General features: G+C 45.3%; 1 protein-coding gene across 1 annotated transcript in view; it reads left to right on the top strand.

Annotated features, from left to right (window-relative positions):
* UNC79 (unc-79 homolog, NALCN channel complex subunit) overlaps positions 1 to 18,618 on the top strand; it is a 298,085-nt gene that overhangs the window by 148,349 nt on the left and 131,118 nt on the right. The window contains exons 28-30 of the mRNA XM_033953271.1: positions 5,248 to 5,534; positions 14,577 to 14,759; positions 17,956 to 18,127. Coding sequence (XP_033809162.1) covers positions 5,248 to 5,534; positions 14,577 to 14,759; positions 17,956 to 18,127 — 642 coding nt within the window. The remainder of the gene's footprint in view (positions 1 to 5,247; positions 5,535 to 14,576; positions 14,760 to 17,955; positions 18,128 to 18,618) is intronic.

The following is an 18,618-nucleotide window of genomic DNA, read 5'->3' as shown; positions in this document are numbered from 1 at the left end:
ACATGGTACTACTCGAAAGGGTCCAGAGAAGAGCAACTAAAATGGTTAAGGGGTTGGGGGAGTTGCCGTACAGTGAGAGATTAGAGAAACTGGGCTTCTTTCTTCTCCCTTGAAAAGAGGAGACTGAGAGGGGACATGATCGAAACATGATCGAAACTACAGACCGGTGAGTCTGACCTCGGTTCCAGGGAAAATGGTGGAAGCACTTATAAAAGACAACATCGACGAACATTTTGAAAGAAACAAACTTCTGACAACCAGCCAACATGGTTTCAGCAAGGGGAGATCGTGCCTAACAAACTTATTGCACTTCTTCGAAGGAATTAACAAACGAATGGACAGAGGTGACCCCATAGACATCATATATCTAGACTTCCAAAAAGCCTTTGACAAAGTACCCCACGAACGCCTACTTCGGAAACTGAAGAACCATGGGGTGGAAGGAGATGTACATAGATCGATCAGAAATTGGTTGGCGGGTAGGAAACAGAGGGTGGGAGTGAAGGGCCACTACTCGGACTGGAGGAGGGTCACGAGTGGTATCCCACAGGGCTCGGTGCTTGGGCCGTTGCTATTTAATATATTCATAAATGATCTAGAAACAGGGACGAAGTGTGAGATAATAAAATTTGCGGACGACACCAAACTATTTAGAGGAGCTCGGACTAAAGAGGACTGCGAAGAATTGCAAAGAGACTTGAACAAACTAGAGGAATGGGCGACGAGATGGCAGATGAAGTTCAACGTTGAGAAATGTAAAGTACTACATGTGGGAAGTGGGAAGCAGAAACCCGAGGTGCAGCTATACGATGGGAGGGATATTATTGAAGGAGAGCACCCAAGAAAGGGACTTGGGGGTAATGGTGGACATGACAATGAAGCCGACAGCACAGTGCGCAGCGGCTGCTAAGAAGGCAAATAGAATGCTAGGTATAATCAAGAAGGGTATTACAACCAGAACGAAAGAAGTTATCCTGCTGTTGTATCGGGCGATGGTGCGTCCGCATCTGGAGTACTGCGTCCAATATTGGTCGCTGTATCTTAAGAAAGATATGGCGTTACTAGAGAGGGTTCAGAGAAGAGCGACACGTCTGATAAAAGGGATAGAAAACCTTTCATACGCTGAGAGATTAGAAAAACTGGGACTCTTTTCCCTGGAGAAGAGGAGACTTAGAGGGGATATGATAGAGACTTACAAGATCATGAAAGGCATAGAGAGAGTAGAGAGGGACAGATTCTTCAAACTTTCGAATAATAAAAGAACAAGAGGGCACTCGGAAAAGTTGAAAGGGGACAGATTCAAAACGAATGCTAGGAAGTTCTTCTTTACCCAACGTGTGGTGGACACCTGGAATGCGCTTCCAGAGGACGTAATAGGGCAGAGTACAGTACTGGGGTTCAAGAAAGGATTGGACAATTTCCTGCTGGAAAAGGGGATAGAGGGATATAGATAGAGGATTACTGCACAGGTCCTGGACCTGTTGGGCCACCGCGTGTGCGGACTGCTGGGCACGATGGACCTCTGGTCTGACCCAGCGGAGGCACTGCTTATGTTCTTATGTTCTTATGTTCATTCAAGATAATGAAGGGAATAATAGACTTAGTGGATAAAGACAGGTTGTTCACTCTCTCCAAGGTAGAGAGAACGAGAGGCCACTCCCTGAAGTTAAAAGGGGATAGATTCCGTACGAACATAAGGAAGTTCTTCTTCACCCAGAGAGTGGTGGAGAACTGGAATGCTCTCCCGGATTCTGTTATAAGGGAAAACACGCTCCAGGGATTCAAGACAAGGTTGGACAAGTTCTTGCTGAACCAGAACGAACGCAGGTAGGGCTGGTCTCGGTTAGGGCACAGGTCTTCGACCTGGGGGCCCCACATGAGCGGACCGCTGGGCGCGATGGACCACTGGTCTGACCCAGCAGCGGCAATTCTTATGTTCTTATATTCAGTTCTTTCTTAAGAAATGTTCACATATCAATGTCAAATCTTTTTATTGTTTATCTCTGCAAAAGAAAAGTGATGTAATTGCAGGTAAACAACAAAAATTTCCCTTGATTTACTCATGAAACAAAAGATATCCACAAAAATGTGTATTCTAACTGAGGAATAAATTAGGACACCCTACACCCTAATAGCTAGTGTTACCCCCTTTGGCTGAAATAACTGCAGTGAGACACTTGTAGCCATCTACCAGTCTCTGACGTCGGTCTGAGGGAAGTTTGTCTCACTCCTCAATGCAGAATTCTTTCATCTGTGAGATGTTTGAGAGGTTTCTTACATGTACAGCCCATTTCAAATCACCCCCAAAGCATCTCAATGGTATTAAGATCAGGGCAATCAAAGCTTTGACTTGGCTACTCTAGAACTCTCCATTTCTTAGTTTAGTCCTTGGTGTATTTACCGGTATGTTTTGGATCATTGTCATGTTGCAGGGTCCAGTTCCGCTTCAACTTTAATTTTCTTACGAGCGCCCTCTGATACACGGTAGAATTCATGGTGGATTCTATGATGGTGAACTGGCCAGGTTCTACTGCAGCAAAGCATCCCCAAATCATGACACTTCCACCTCCATGCTTCACAGTTGGTATGAGGTTCTTTTCCTGGAATGCTGTACACCAAACATAAGAAATGCCTTCACCGGATCAGACCCTAGGTCCATCTAGTCCAGCGACCCGCACACGCGGAGGCCAAGCTAGGTGCTCCCTGATGGAGACCTTGATTACCCGTGTCCCTCAATGTGATTTGCAAGAAGGTGTGCATCCAACTTGCGCTTGAATCCCAAAATTCAGTTTTACACTCATCTGTCCACAGAACACTATTCAAGAAGTCCTGAGGTTTGTCTACGTTCTCTCTGGCAAACTTCAGTCTGGCCTTGATGTTTCTCTTAGAGAGCAAAAATTTCCTCCTTACACACCTCCCATGCAAGTCAAATTTGTGCAGTCTTTTTCTGATTGTAGAGGCATGCACTTTCACATCAACAGTAGCAAGAGCCTGCTGTAGGTCCCGTGATGACATTTTAGGGTTTTTGGAGATTTCTTTTAGCATCTTGCGGTCTGCTCTGGGGGTCAACTTGCTTGGACAGCCAGACCTGGGCATGTTGGCATTTGTTTGGAAAGTCCTCCGCTTGTACACTATTTTCCAGACTGTGGAATGGCTAATGTCAAATTCTTTCGAGATCTTTTTAAATCCCTTCCCAGACTTATAAGCTGCTACAATCTTCTTTCTGAAGGCCTCAAGACAGCTCTTTTGATCTCCCCATGGTGTTCACTCACACCGCAGCAGTCATGAGCACACCAAACTAAATGTCTGAGGTTAAGTAGGGCAAACCTCCTTCAAAATGCTGAGTAACGATGTTCTAATCATGTGCACCTGATGTGATACACCTGTGTGTGTTTTGAGCCACTTTAATGGGAGGACACGTGGGTGTGTCCTAATTTATTCCTCAGTTAGAATACACATTTTTGTGGATATCTTTTGTTTCATGAATAAATCAAGGAAAATTTTGTTGTTTACCTGCAATTACATCACTTTCTTTTCCAGAGATAAATAAATAAAAAAAAAAAAAAGATATGACATCAATATGTGAACATTTCTTAAGAAAGAACTGAATATTTCATGGGGTGTCCTAATTTTTTCACATGACTGTAGATAAGTACATAAGCATTGCCATCCTGGGACAGACTAAAGATCCATTCAGCCCAGCATCCTGTTTTTAACAGTGGTCAATCCAGGTCACAAGTACCTGGCAGCAGTACCGTAACTAGGAAGGTTGTCGCCTGGGGCAGTGGCGCTCGGCATTGCTGCATGGAGCACTCCCTTCTCTTCCCAACCGCACCATGCACCTCTGCCTCCTGCCCCTCAACACTTGAGTCCCCTCCTCCTCCCCGTGTGCCTCGTGATATGTTTGCCATCATACCATCATCTTCCACCTGCTGCTTGTGCCAGCCTCGGCTCCATTCTGACATGTCCTGGTCCTGCGACCAGGAAGTGATGTCAGAAGGGAGCCAAGGCTGGCGCAAGCAGAAGATGGAAGATTCTGCTCACGCTGTTAAACATTTCAAGAGGTTCGTGGGAGGAAGGCAGAGAAGAGGAGAGGTGCCCTGTGAAGATGGTGCCTGGGGTGTTCCGCCCCCCCCCCATCCCTTACTATGCCAGTGCCTGGTAGTACACCAAAAAAGTAAATCATGTTTAAAGCTTCTTATCACAGGAATAAGTGTGAATTTTTCCAAGTTCATCTTAACAATGACTTGTGGACTTTTCTTTTAAAAACATGTCCAAACTGGGGTGTTTTTTTGTTTTTTTTAACCCTGCTGTGCTAACTGCTTTTACCACATTCTCTGGCAACATTCCAGAGTCTAATTATACATTAAGTGAAGAAATATTTTCTCTAATTTGTCTTAAATTTTCATTGCATGCCCCATATTCCTTGTATTTTTAGAAAGAGAAACAAGTGATTCGCTTCTACCCATTCCACTCCATGCAGTATTTTATAGACCTCTATCATATCACCCCTGAGCTGTCTCTTCACCAAGCTGAAGAGCCCTGGCCGCTTTAGCCTTTCCTCACAGCGAAGTCATCCCGTCCTCTTTGTCATTTTTGTCGCCCTTCTCTGTACTTTTTCTAATACAGCTATTTCGTTTTTGGAGATGCAGTGTCCGCAGTTTAGTATTTTTTCAAAAGTGAAAAAATATACAGCAGCACAGTTTAACCCAATCCCATTCTTCCTGGAAGTGGCGTTGAGTCTCTTTCATTTGAAAGAAAACTCTGGAATGAGAGGGCAAAGGATGACGTTCAGAGGTGACAGGCTCCGGAGTAATCTAAGGAAATACTTTTTTTCAGAAAGGGTGGTAGATGCGTGGAACAGTCTCCCAGAAGAGGTGGTGGAGGCAGAGTCTGTGTCTGATTTCAAAGAACGTAGGATAGACACGTGGGATCTCTTATAGAGAGGAAGAAATAAATGGTTACTGCGGATGGACAGACTAAATGGGCCATTTGGCCTTTATCTGCCATCATGTTTCTATAACAATAATGCTCTATGACCTCACAATGCAGGTGTAAAGAGCCTTAGCCTATTGGAAGAGGAGATGCAAATGTTAAGAGCCTTAGCCAATAGGGAGAGGAAGAGATAGAGGATGTTGCAGATGGGCAGACTGGATGGGCCATTTGGCCTTTATCTGCCATCATGTTTCTATGTCAGTTTTCTTGCATCATGGATGCGACTTTGACTGTGCTCTTTGGAACCCCTAGGTCAGCAGTCACCAGAAAATGACAACACGATAAAGGATCCCCTCCCAGAGGACGCTGGCATTGACCACCAGACCGTGCATCAGCTGATCACGGTCCTGATGAAGTTCATGGCGAAGGATAAGAGCAGCGCCGAGGCTGACATCAGCAGCGCCAAGGCCTTCAACACGGTCAAACGTCACCTGTATGTGCTCCTGGGGTACGACCAGCAGGAAGGCTGCTTCATGATCGCACCCCAGAAGATGCGCACGTCCACCTGCTTCAATGCGTTTATAGCTGGAATCGCGCAAGTAAGTGCCACTCATGCAGATAAGAGAGACCAAAACAACAAAGGAAATCGCCGGCAAATTCCACAGAACAACAAGGAGAATCCAACAACAAAATTGCACTGTGGAACCGATGTTTTTGATGTAAAAGTATATTGAAAACCAGAAAACGTTAAAATTCCAAATAGCAAATTCAGTAGTTGACGTAAATAATAGCAATCAATGATGGCCAAATAACATGTAGTCCAGACCCCTATTCATCTTCATCTTTCATTACAGTATAATCTCGTTATAACGGACTTCAAGGGACCTGGAAAAACAGTCCATTATATCCAGAGTTGCATTTTAAAAAAAACTTTATTTAGGTCAACTTGAAACAAAGTACAACGTAACATTGAAGTAGGGACTTTAGATCATCTTTTGTTTCACTGTCCCTATAGGTTCATAGACAACAAGCGGAAGACAAAGGCGCGCGCCAACAACTGAGCGCAAGATGGAGGCGATCGCCGAAGAAAATTACTGTTTTTAGGGGCTCCGACGGGGGTTTTTGTTGGGGAGCACCCCCAGTTTACTTAATACAAATCGCGCTGGCGTTGTGGGGGGTTTGGGGGGTTGTAACCCCCCACATTTTACTGTAAACTTAACTTTTTCCCTAAAAACAGGGAAAAAGTGAAGTTTTCAGTAAAATGTGGGGGGTTACAACCCCCCCAAACCCCCCATAATGCCCATACAACGCGGCGCGATCTGTATTAAGTAAAGTGGGGTGTTCCCCCCCACGCCCCCCCCCCTTGGAGCCCTAAAAACAGTAATTTTCTTCGGGGCGCGCCTCCGCGCTGCGCTCAATTGTCTGCTCACGCCTTTGTCCCGGCGCACTTTTGACCTGACACCGTCCCTATATTTTAGCCTTTTGGAATTCAATCTGGAATCAAGTAAATTGCTTATTGGAAAATTACGTAGCATTATCTTATGATACCATAATATTTGGAATGTCGATGAGAAAAAAGAGCCAGATATCAGTGAATAACAATAAACTTTTATTGACAATGACAGGAGTCGCCATTCAACATATTACTAGGAATTGGAAAGATCATAGTAGGCTATGTTATAAGTTTTGGTGGAATTCACTTTGTCACATATATAAAATGGAAAGATCATTAGCTATACAACATGGTAATTATAAGAGTTTTATTAAAATTTGGGAGCCATTAACGAATTATTGTAATGATTAAATGCCATTTTTTTTTCTATTGAAAGATACACCATCTAATGCTGGGAGGGAGGAGGGTCACATTTTATTGTTTATCTCAGAAAAGAATAATGGGTAGGGGGTGGGATGAGGGTTAATTATAATTATACATATTATAAGATACAGTAATAAGAGTTGCAAGTGTTGTACTTGAATGCTGTTCATTTAATGCCTGTACACTTGATGAAAGTTTGAAAATGAATAAAGAATTAAAAAAAAACAACAAAAAAAAGAAACAACGTACAATCAATGAACAACAGTCACTGCACAACCATATCAGCAACATCAAGAACAAAACTCAGCAAAACATTGGTATGGCACGAAACGATTGCAAAACCAGAACCCTAAAAGAGGTTCTAAAGCATTATGTCGCACTGTCCTGGAAAGAAAAATAATCTGTCATTTTCTTCTGGGCTGCATTTTGATACTGTATCACCGGCACGCCACGTGCCCTGTAGGCGGAGCCTGTATGTCCGTTATAGCCAAACAAAACTACATCTAAAAGCGGCTCTGGGGACCAAATTGTTTGTCTGTTTATGCGAAAGTCTGCATGTTCATAAAGGTGCACGGCCGGGACCAGAGGACCTCATCCGCTATAGACGATATTCTGTTATAAGCGAGTCCGTTACGAGATTATACTGTAGTATATTGCACACACCTTCTTGCATCTTGTATTGCACATATTCTGCATTCGATATTTCATTTATTCCACACAGGACCCCCGAGGAAGGCACTTTTTTGCTGAAACACGGACTGTGTCGGGTCTGGACCTCATGTGGTTTGGCCACCATTGATTGCTATTATTTACGTCAACTACTGGATTTGCTACTTTGCATTTTGACATTTTCTGCTTTTTGAACAAACTTTACATCAAGAACATTGGTTCCACAGATGAGAGAGATACAGGATTTGATTCAGTTGTGGCACCCAAATAAATGTGTGTTGAGAGCTATTGCCCTGATTCTATAAATGATACCTAAAATTAGGCGCCTAGATCAAAGCTCTTTAGCGGATCTAGGCGCCTAACTTAATTTTCTTAATTGGCTTAATCGGCGCCGTTAATCGAAAGTGCCATTAAAAAAAACCCCAAACATAAAAATTAATTAGCCAGTAGGGCACCTAACTCGGAAGGCGTTTACCACTTCAAGATAGGCGTCTACTTTGAGACACCTACCAGCAAGTGGGTGTGATCGGGGTCAAATTCTAAGGGGATTATAGGTAGGGCAACTGGACCTCTGGATTTACCCAGACATGTCTGGGCATCCAGACGGCTTTTCTAAACCTGGCACTTTGACCGGGCTTTGAAAAGTTTCCAGCTCGGGACCGCGTCGGGAGGGCATCTGCGCATGGGCGCATACAACGCGGGGATGTCGTGCACATGCTTGTGATGTCATTGCGTCACGCATGCGCAGACTCACCCCCGATGTGGCTTTGAGGTTGAGGGGGCGGGGCTGGAGGGGGGGGCAAGGCTGTGTGGAACAAGGTGGGGCTGGGTGGAACTGGGCAGCCTGGGGGGTGGGGCCATGGGTCCGGATTTTACCATCTTATGTTTACGTTTATTAAAATTTCATATACCCCCATAGCATACAACTGTAAAATCTGGTAACCCTAATTATAGGTGGATTTTAGGCGTCTAACTTAGACACACTCAATTAGGCCAAGAAAAACCTGGCCTAAATGGAAGTGTGTCAAGATGTCAACGCCTACTGGCACCTAAGATCGCTTAGTCGCCGCTAGGTCTGATTCTACATGCGGTGCCTAGCAGATGATTGATAATTGCGTTCAGTGGCGCCTAGGAGTTAAGCGCCGTGTATAAAATCCGGCCCATATTCCTGGGATCTGCAATCGACTGTGGGCACGAGGATTTACACTGAAATCTGGTGTAATTCCTCGCGCATAAATTAGACGCGGATCCTATGACTTACCCACGTCCCTCCCAAGGCCATGGTCCATTTTCGGTTTTTGCGCTGTTTACACTTAAATCCAAATTGTTGCCAATAATTGATAGCGCCAATTGATGCTAATTGGCTTGTTAATTAAATTGTGTGTGCAATTTGGGCACCATATATAGAATCCGGGGGACTGTGTATAGGCTTAGTGTTACTGGCTGCACAGGTCAACGAGATACAGCATACAGACTAAATATTACAGGTTAGACCAGTGGTCTCAAACTCACGGCCCTGGGGCCACATGCGGCCTGCTAGGTACTATTTTGAGGCCCTCGGTATGTTTATCATAATCACAAAAGTAAAATAAAACAGTTTCTTGATCATATGTCTCTTTAGCTATAAAAGACAATATTATTATTAAGACAGCCAAAAGGAAAGATTTATAAACTACAAAGAGTTTTACCTCATGCAAAATTGTCATTTCTTTAATAAGACATTAACTATTTTTTTTCTGAGGCCCTCCAAGGACCTATAAATCCAAAATGTGGCCCTGCAAAGGGCTTGAGTTTGAGACCACTGGGTTAGACAGATATGGGAGTGTACAGCAGCAGCACTATTGATTTATGCCACAAGATGGTGGTAGAGTACAGAAGAGTCAAAATAAACGTTCAAAGGCTAATTTTCAAAGCAGCTTCTGCTGGTAAGATGTGCTTCAACTTAATTAATAGTTTCTCGGAAAATTGCCCACATGTAATATGGGCAAAAATCCACACGTGGTTCTCCAATAGAAACACTTTTAGTCATAGCAAGAGGAGGCATTCCTGGTAGCAAGTGAAAAATGATACACTAAGGTGGAATTTTCAAATCTATGCATGGGCCTCAATTTATAATAGATATAAGCAGGATGGAGTCGGTCCAGAGGAAGGCTACTAAAATGGTGTGTGGTCTTCATCATAAGGTGTATGGGGACAGACTTAAAGATCTCAATCTGTATACTTGGAGGAAAGGCAGGAGATGTTTAAATACCTACGTGGCATAAATGCACATGAGGCGAGACTCTTTCAATTGAAAGGAAACTCCAGAATGAGCAAGAATGGGATGAAGTTAAGAGGTGATAAGCTCAGGAGTAATCTAAGGAAATACTTTTTTTTAACCAAAAGGGTGGTAGATAATTTCCTAAAAGAGCAAGTCCATAGGCCGTTCTTGAGATGGCTTGGGGAAATCCACTGCTTATTCCGAGGATAAGCTGCATAAAATCTGTTTTGCTACTTGGAATCTAGGTAGGTGCTTGGGACCTTGATGGTCCTTTGTTCTGTTCCAGCATGGTAGTTGTTAGATTTATATGTTCTTATGCATGGAATAGTGTCCCAGTAGAGGTGATGGAGACAAAGACTGTGTCTGAATTCAAAGAACCCGAGGTACAGGCTCAGGGAGAGGAGGAGCTAGAGGGTGCTGCGGATGGGCAGACTGGATGGGCCATTTGACCTTTTTCTGCCATCATGTTTCTATGTTTCTAGAAACTAGCCTTTGTGTATCTTCCCTTACACAATTTTTGTTTAAATTTGTATGGTTTTAAAATATTTTCTTCCTCCTGAATGCATTTGACACTCCTTTGTGAGGTAACAGGGGTGGCAAAAAGAGAAAGGGTAGGTTTCTGCATATATCTGTAGTTTGTAGGAGCACCAGCCTTTATTTATTTATTCAATTTTCTATTCCATTCTCCCGAGGGATCTCAGAACGGTTTACATGAATTTATTCAGTAGTAAAAGTGAGCCAAGTAAGGAATAATCAAGCCATTGTGACATCACTGATGAGGTTGGCTCTTAGGCATTGGTGGAATGAGGCATTATGATGTCACAATACCAGCTCTGGTTATCAGAGGCTGAAACTTTTCACACTATTTCTTTATTCAATTTTCTATACTGTTCTCTCAGGGGAGCTCAGAATGGCTTACATGAATTTATTCAGGTACTCAAGCATTTTTCCCCTGTCCGTCCTGGCAGGCTCACAATCTATCTAATATATCTGGGGCAATGTGGGGGGATGAAGTGACTTGCCCAGGGTCACAAGGAGCAGTGTGGGTTTGAACCCACAACCTCAGGGTGCTGAGACTGTACCTTTAACCAATGCACCACACTCTCCCCATTAAGAATCACAATTCAGAAATAGGAATTCTATGAGCGTCAGAGCTAATGCTGCCGCGGCCGGCAATAAAAAAAAAGCATAACGTGGCTTTGTAAAAGGAGGGGCTAATGTGTTATCGGTGTCCATAAAAAGCCTCTTGATCGCACACCACACTGATAGCAGTGATTTAATCCTTAGAAATCCCACATTTTCTGAGCAGAGTGGCACTGAAACAGGGCATATCGAGTCTAAGCGGTCTGGATAGTCACAAACGGAGCTAGTTTCACTTTTAAATAGTAAAAAGAACTTAAGACCTCATTAAAGATTTTGTGCTAGTTCTGATTATCACTTGGACAAGAATCCACTCCCCCCCCCCCCCACCTCTCTTTAAGAACATACGAATAGCCATACTGGGTCAGACCAATGGTCCATCAAGCCCAGTAGCCTGTTCTCACAGAAGCCAATCCAGGTCACTAGTACCTGGTCAAAACCCATGGAGTAGCAACATTCCATTCAGAATCTTAAAAGAATAGCAAGATTCCGGAACCCCAAAGCAACATTCCATGCTACTGATCCAGGGCAAGCAGTGGCTTCCCCTGTGTCTTTCTCAATCACGGACTATGGACTTTTCCTCCAGGAACTTGTCCAAACCTTTCTTAAATCCAGCTACGCTATCCGCTCTTACCACATCCTCTGACAACACGTTCCAGAGCTTAACTATTCCGAGTGAAAAAATATGTCCTCCTATTGGGTTTTAAAAGTATTTCTCTGTAACTTCATCGAGTGTCCCCTAGTCTATGTAAAATCGATCCACTTGTACCCGTTCTACTCCACTCAGGATTTTGTAGACTTCAATCATATCTCCCCTCAGCCATCTCTTTTCCAAGCTGAAGAGCCCTAACCTTTTTAGTCTTTCCGCATATGAGAGGAGTTCCATCCTCTTTATCATCTTGGTCGCTTTTCTTTGAACCCTTTCTAGTGCCGCTATATCTTTCTTGAGATAAGGAGACCTGAATTGAACTCAGTACTCCAGATGAGGTCACACCATGGAGCGATACAGGGGCATTATAACATCCTTAGTCTTGTTAACCATCCCTTTTTTAAAATAATTCCTAGCATCCTATTTGCTTTTTTGGCCACTGCCACACATTGGGCGGAAGATTTCATCGTATTGTCTATGATGAAATCCAGATCCTTTTCTTAAACCCTTATGCAAAAAAAAAAAAAAAACTAGCGAGGGCGGAAGTGCGCTGTTTAGCGCGCTCTTAGTGAGATGTCTGTCCACATTTTATGGCTGCACAACGCGGAGAAATGTTTTTTGCAGAAGATAGCACTGTGCAAATCCATGCATAGGATGCCGACGTACAGTATATTAAAATGAGACTATTAGCTGTTTGGCTTCCGTGAAAAAGTATGCAGACTTTAGGTTGATCTCAACACTAAAACTTGAACACCAGGTCTGAGGAGGTGAATTTATTTATATATTTAAAATTATTTATAACCTGTTTATCCACAAATCTAGGCGGGGAACAGAAAAACATGCCAAATACGCTAAAAGCGATAAGCAAATACAAATCGGCAAGACAAACACAGTGTAAAAAAACGAACAGAGCGACTCAAGCGGTCTCATGGCCCAAACCAAAGAAGTGCTCAAGCGGCAAAGTTTTCGCCCCTTTTCTAAAACGCAAAAGCTAATTAGATTGGCGCAAAGACAAAAGTCGGGCATTCCGCAGCATCGGGCCCCGGACTGAACGCATCGACGTGCGGTTCCCCGCAAGTCTCACCACTGCTAATGACGGAACTTCTAAACAAATGTTGTCGGAAGACCATAATTCGCGCGAAGGACAGTGCCACTGCAGAAGAGAACGAACACTTGACGGACGGTTGAGCTGAAGCGCCTTCAACATCGAAAGGCGCATAGAGGGATACGGGTGACTGAGTTTCCGCCAGGTTACACCTGGCTGGGCCTCCGCGTGAGCGGATCACCGGACTTGATGGACCCAGGGTCTGATCCGGAGATGGCAGTTCTTATGTTCTTATGTTCGAAACATAGAAAGATGACGGCAGATAAGGGCTACAGCCCATCAAGTCTGCCCATACCATTGACCCACCCTTTTAAGTCTACTGGCCCCCTTAACTCTACTGACCTGCTCTATTAAGTCTATATCATAGTGACCCTATTCATTGGTATGACCCTCGCAGTGATCCCACATAGGTATCCCATTTATTCTTGAAGTCTGGGATACTGCGGGTCTCGATCACCTGTACTGGAAGCTTGTTCCAATGCTCTATCACTCATTCCGTGAAGAAGAACTTCCTGACGTCTCCACGAAACTTCCATCCCCTGAGTTTGAGCGGATGTCCTCTTGTGTTCGAGGGTCCTTTGAGAAGAAAGATATCATCTTCCACCTCAACCCGTCCCGTGATGTACTTAAATGTCTCGATCATGTCTCCCCTCTCCCTACGCTCCTCGAGAGTTATAGAGCTGCAATTTGTTCAGTCTTTCTTCGTTCGAGAGACCCTTTAGCCCCGAGACCATCCCGGTGGCCATCCGCTGAACCGACTCAATTCTGTGCACATCTTACATGTTACGTAAACAAAGCACTTTAAACTCGACCCGCATGTCGATTGGCAGCCAACGGAGCTCTGGAAGTATGGGTGTGATGTGGTCAACATTTGAGGCATGAAGAATAAGGCAAGAAGGTTTTAGCTCTTTCTTTTGTAGTCGATTCTGAGAAGGTGTAAGGCCAGCTTTTTCTTTTCGTTCTGAGCATAGCAGTGCCTGCAAACTTTTAAGAGAGAAGCCCGGGTGATGGTTCTGCGCACAGGGCTGATCAGAAAAGAATTATCTCTGCACGTAAATATCAGCATTTCAAAAATGCTACGTTCAAGAGATTATTGCAGGGCTGGTATTTAGCCACGGAATAACATTCCAGCACATACGCCGATGCTTTCTTTGTGATTGGACACAGGCAAGGTACCAGCTGCCCTGGGTGCAGAACCTTGTGTACACATGTACGGTACACTTATCCTGATGAGTGCACAAGTTCTGCACACGTTGAATTTGCATAGGATTAGCTTACCGCATCAGTGGGCAAAAATTGCTCTTAGCGCTTGCGTTAGAAGCCGTGTACTCGGGCCATTTGCACATAGCAATAAAGAACAACTTTCTGCACTGGTCCCTTTAATTTCTAGACAGACACTAAGCCGGTGGTCTGACATGTGCACTATAGGCAGTGGAACAGGGTGGGCCATTGGGAACACAGCTTTCCCTGTTTCTGCCCCCACATGGTATCAGCAAGCAGGGAGTAGGGGAGAAGTGGATCCTAACCATAAAGGTGTTGCATGGCCCCAATAAACACTGATCAAGACATAAGAGCTGCCCTACTGGGAAATACGAAGGTCCATCAAACCCAATATCCTGTTTTCAACAGTGGCCAACCCAGGTCCCAAGTATCTGGCAGAAACCCAAAGAGTAGCAACATTCCAGAGCTGAGATTGTGATGTCATGATGCCTCATTCCACCAATGCCTAAGAGCCAGCCTCATCAGTGATGTCACAATGGCTTGATTGTCCTATAAGAACATAAGGGCTGTCACAAGCCCAGTATCCTGTTTCCAGTAGTGGCCAATCCATGTCATAAGTACCTGGCAAGACCCCCAAAGAGTCAAACAAACATTTTACGCTGCTTATCTTAGGAATAAGAAGTGACTCTCCCCAAGTCCATCTTAATAACGGCTTATGGACTGCTCTTTTTAAAACTCTGCTAAGCTAAGTGCTTTCACCACATTCTCTGCTTACTTTCAGGTCATGGACTATAACATTAACCTGGGGAAGCACCTATTGCCGCTGGTGGTGCAAGTGCTGAAGTACTGTACCTGTCCGCAGCTGCGTCACCATTTCCAGCAACCTCCACGCTGTTCCCTCTGGTCTCTTAAACCTCACATCCGGCAGATGTGGTTAAAGGCATTGCTGGTCATTTTATACAAGGTATTTATTTATATCCCGCTTAACCTACAATTCTATGCGGATTACAAATTGTTCAGGTACTCCAGCATTTTTCCCCCTCTGTCCCTGTGGGCTCAGACTCCATCTAATGTACCTGTGGGATTAAGTGACTTGCCCAGGGTCACAAGGAACAGTGCAGGATTCAAACCCACAACCTCAGGGTGCTGAGGCTTAGCTCTAACCACTGCACCACACACTCCCACTATCAGATTTATAATCCACCCCTGTCTCCTAAGGGCCACAGAGAGGGTAATATTCTAATTCATTTCCATGAGTAAAAATGGACTTTTACCCACAAAAATAGGAAGCTTGAAGTTGCCCCACTGCCTACACCGTGGGTAAAAGTAACCTCACTGGTCAGGGTCTTTGGCAGGGAACACCAGGGATTGGCCTCCGTGTGTGCGGGTCGCCGGACAGGATGGACCTAGGATCTGATCCGGTGAATGGCATTTCTTATGTTCTTATGTTCTCCGTAAGAAGGAGTTGGATGGGACTTGATGGCAGAGCTGCCAAGTTACCCATTCCAGGAGAGAGAGACTTTTTGGCAGGTCCTGGCTTTCTGTCAGCCTCATCCTGGTGCATTATGGGACCTGCAGCATTGATTTCAATGGATATTATCATGCCTTGGGATGCATATTTAAAACCAGGACTGGAATGGGTAACTCGGCAGCTGTTTGGAGGAGGGCCAGTTTCATTTTGGAAGTCCACATATATTTTCCTGTGGTATTTTTTGTAGCTGCTTTGAGAAAGTCCAATAGGACACAGGTATAAAATGCTTGCTTCACCAGAGATATCCCAGTTCCAGGCTGGCGACTTTTAGCCAGTTCTGGTTTTGAACTTAGATCCCAAAGCATTGTGGGATTTGTAGTGCCTGATCTTGCCCATTGAAATCAGTGCTGCTAGTTTCATAATGCACCAGGTTGAGGAGGTCAGAAATTCAGGACTGTCCCAAAATTTCCAGTCTGGAATGGGTAACTTAACATCTCTGCTTTCCCACCGCTATCTGAATTTAGAAAAGGGAATCCCTATAGTTCACTTCCACTTGCAGTGAGCTTGGTACAATGCACCTGAAGACCTGCAGACCCTGTGTAGGGTTACCGTATGGCTCCAGAAAAAAAGAGGACGGATTGAGACATCCGGGTTTTACTTCCATTGCTCTCAGTAGAAGTAAAACCCGGAGGTCATAAGAATTGCCACTGCTGGGTCAGACCAGTGGTCCATCATGCCCAGCAGTTCGCTCATGCGGCGGCCCTCTGGTCATAGACCAGCGCCCTGAGACTAGCCCTACCTGTGTACGTTCCGGTTCAGCAGGAACTTGTCTAACTTTGTCTTGAATCCCTGGAGGGTCTCAATCCGTCCTCCTTCTTCTGGAGCCATATGGCAACCCTAGTGGACCAATAGTGTTCTATCCAACTCCCCACTTGTTCTTTCTCTGTTGGATTTTACGTGGGGTTTCTGTTCCCTTTACGTGATTCTAGATCTCTGGCTTTTGAAAAATATTGGGCGTTAGAGATAAGGGAATGGGGACTTGTATACTGCCTTTTTGTGGCTTTGGCATTTCAAAGCTCACATTCAAAGTGGTGGTCGCTATTAAGTAAAGTGGGGGGGGGGCGTGGCTTTGTCCGTCGCGCTTATGTCCCGTCACCTGTGAATCCCCAAATCCAGTAGCATAACTAGGAGTGAAAGGTAGGGCTCCCAGATATCCAGATTTCCCTGGATACATCCTCCTGTCCGGCACTTTGTCCGGGTTTTGAAAAGCTTCCTCGAAATCGTGTTGGGCAGGAGGGCATCTGTGCAGGCTTGAATGCCCTCCTGCCCAACGAGAGCAGGCAGCAGGGGTGGAGGGGACTGGGGCGGGACTGGGGCGTAATGGAGGGAACTGGGTGGACCTGGGGGCGGGTCTAAGAGGTCCAGATTTTACTACAGTAAAGCAAAATCTGGTAACCCTAGTGAAAAAAATAAATAAATAAAGGGCATTGGATAGAGAAATTGAGATGCCCCCCTCCCGCAGTGGCGTGGTAAGATGAGTGCGGGGCTGCGGTCTTCCTAAGGGCACGGCACCGCTCCCCCTTCTCTGGCCTCCCTGCTTGCCGTGTATGCCTCTTGCCTTCCCCGTACTTTTTTCACTTCCCCGGTGCGAGGTGGCTGCCCGCGCCGGCATTGGCGCTCTCTCCGACGTCACTTCTGGGACCCGCACCTATGAAGTAACATCAAAGGGCGAGCCGACACCAAAGTGGGCATGCTGCTCATGCCGGAGAAGTTAAAAAGGTACGGGGAAAGGGCACCTGTACGCGGCGTCTGGAGCGCCACCACTCTGGGCACTGCTCACCCCTACTACGCCACTGTGAGCCTTGGCAATTGCCAGAGTGCCAAAGCAGAGAGGCACATGGTCCCTTTTGCAGGGGCTCTGGACACTCTGCCGGGCTTGCTCTGCCGTAGCTACACCTCTCTGTTCCCTCGGAGCGGAGCACGTGCGCACATTCCAGGAGCGTCGCTCACAAAAATACTTGCAAATCTGGGAAATTGTCGGCTTTTTTTTTTTTTTTTTTTTAGAACTTGTTGCTTACACAAAAAAAGTGCTTTTAGAACTTGTCGGTCACATGAGAAAATATTTGCACGCACCTGGCCAAACCCGTGCCGTGGAGGCAAAATTCCCCTTTCTATAACCTGAATTTTCGGTACATAGACTAAAGTGCGCGGAATAACCGCGCGCCGACAAAGCTGCTCGGACAAATGCTCGCAGGACGTCAGTGTGCCAGATTAAAAGTTAAGTTTAAAGCGCTCCTAGGGGGTCCCCAACTTTACGTAGAAGTGTTGCCACTGCCATTGGGGGGTTGGGGAGAATCCCCCTCCCCCCATTACAGAGGAAAGTGTAATTTTTCCCTCTTTTTAGGGAAAAATTACACTTTCCTCTCTAAGTGTGTGTGCGTGGTGTTTCCCCCCCCCCCCAACAGCAGCGGCAACACTTCTAAGTAAAGTGGGGGCCCCCCGGGGAGCGCTTTAAACTTATCTTTTAATCCGGCGCGCTGACATCCTGCGCACATTTGTCCTAGCGGCTTTGTTGGCACGCGGTTGTCCCGCGCACTTTTAAGTCGTCACCGAATTTTCAAATATCACGTTTGCTGATCTCCTTGAAGTCATACATCGGAGACTCAGATTTTTGTTTTCAATCCTGCAGTACCCCTACCGAGAGTCGGATCTCAGCAAGACGGTGCTGCACCTGGTCTACATTACCGTGAACACGCTCAACGCCCAGTATCACAGCTGCAAACACCACGCCACCACTGCCACCACTGGGCCACCGTACAGCGACAACAGTAACATCAGCCGCTACAGCGAGAAAGAGAAAGGTACAACCCCCTTTCTTAATGTCCATGTGTGCCCAGTTCAGTGGCACTGTTCCTAAACTAAACTAAACTAAACCTTAAGTTTGTATACCGCATCATCTCCACAGAAGTAGAGCTCGACACGGTTTACAGTAATTGGTATAGAAAGAAACTACAATGAAAAGTAGAAGGGCTTAGAAAGAGAGGCTTAGAGGGAATTAGTAAATCGATGAGGGAGAGGTCATTGCATTTTGGAGAAGAGCCAAGTTTTCAGATGTTTTCGGAAGAGTTGGAGGGAGGACAGGCACTGAAGTGGGGTGGTAAAACTGTTCCAGAGTTCGGTGATCCTGAAGGAGAGGGAAGTCCCTAGTTTTCCTGCATGGGATATGCCTTTTAAAGAGGGGAAGGATAGTTTGAATTTTTGAGTGGATCTGGTGGTGTTGGGATTAGAGGAGTTCCAAGATAGTGGAAAAAGGGGAGGCAGGATACCGTGTAGAGACTTGAAGGTTAGGCAG

The sequence above is a fragment of the Geotrypetes seraphini genome, chromosome 7 (assembly GCF_902459505.1).
Source record: "Geotrypetes seraphini chromosome 7, aGeoSer1.1, whole genome shotgun sequence".
Lineage (NCBI taxonomy): Eukaryota > Metazoa > Chordata > Amphibia > Gymnophiona > Dermophiidae > Geotrypetes > Geotrypetes seraphini.
This window is presented reverse-complemented; position numbering and strand designations above follow the sequence as displayed.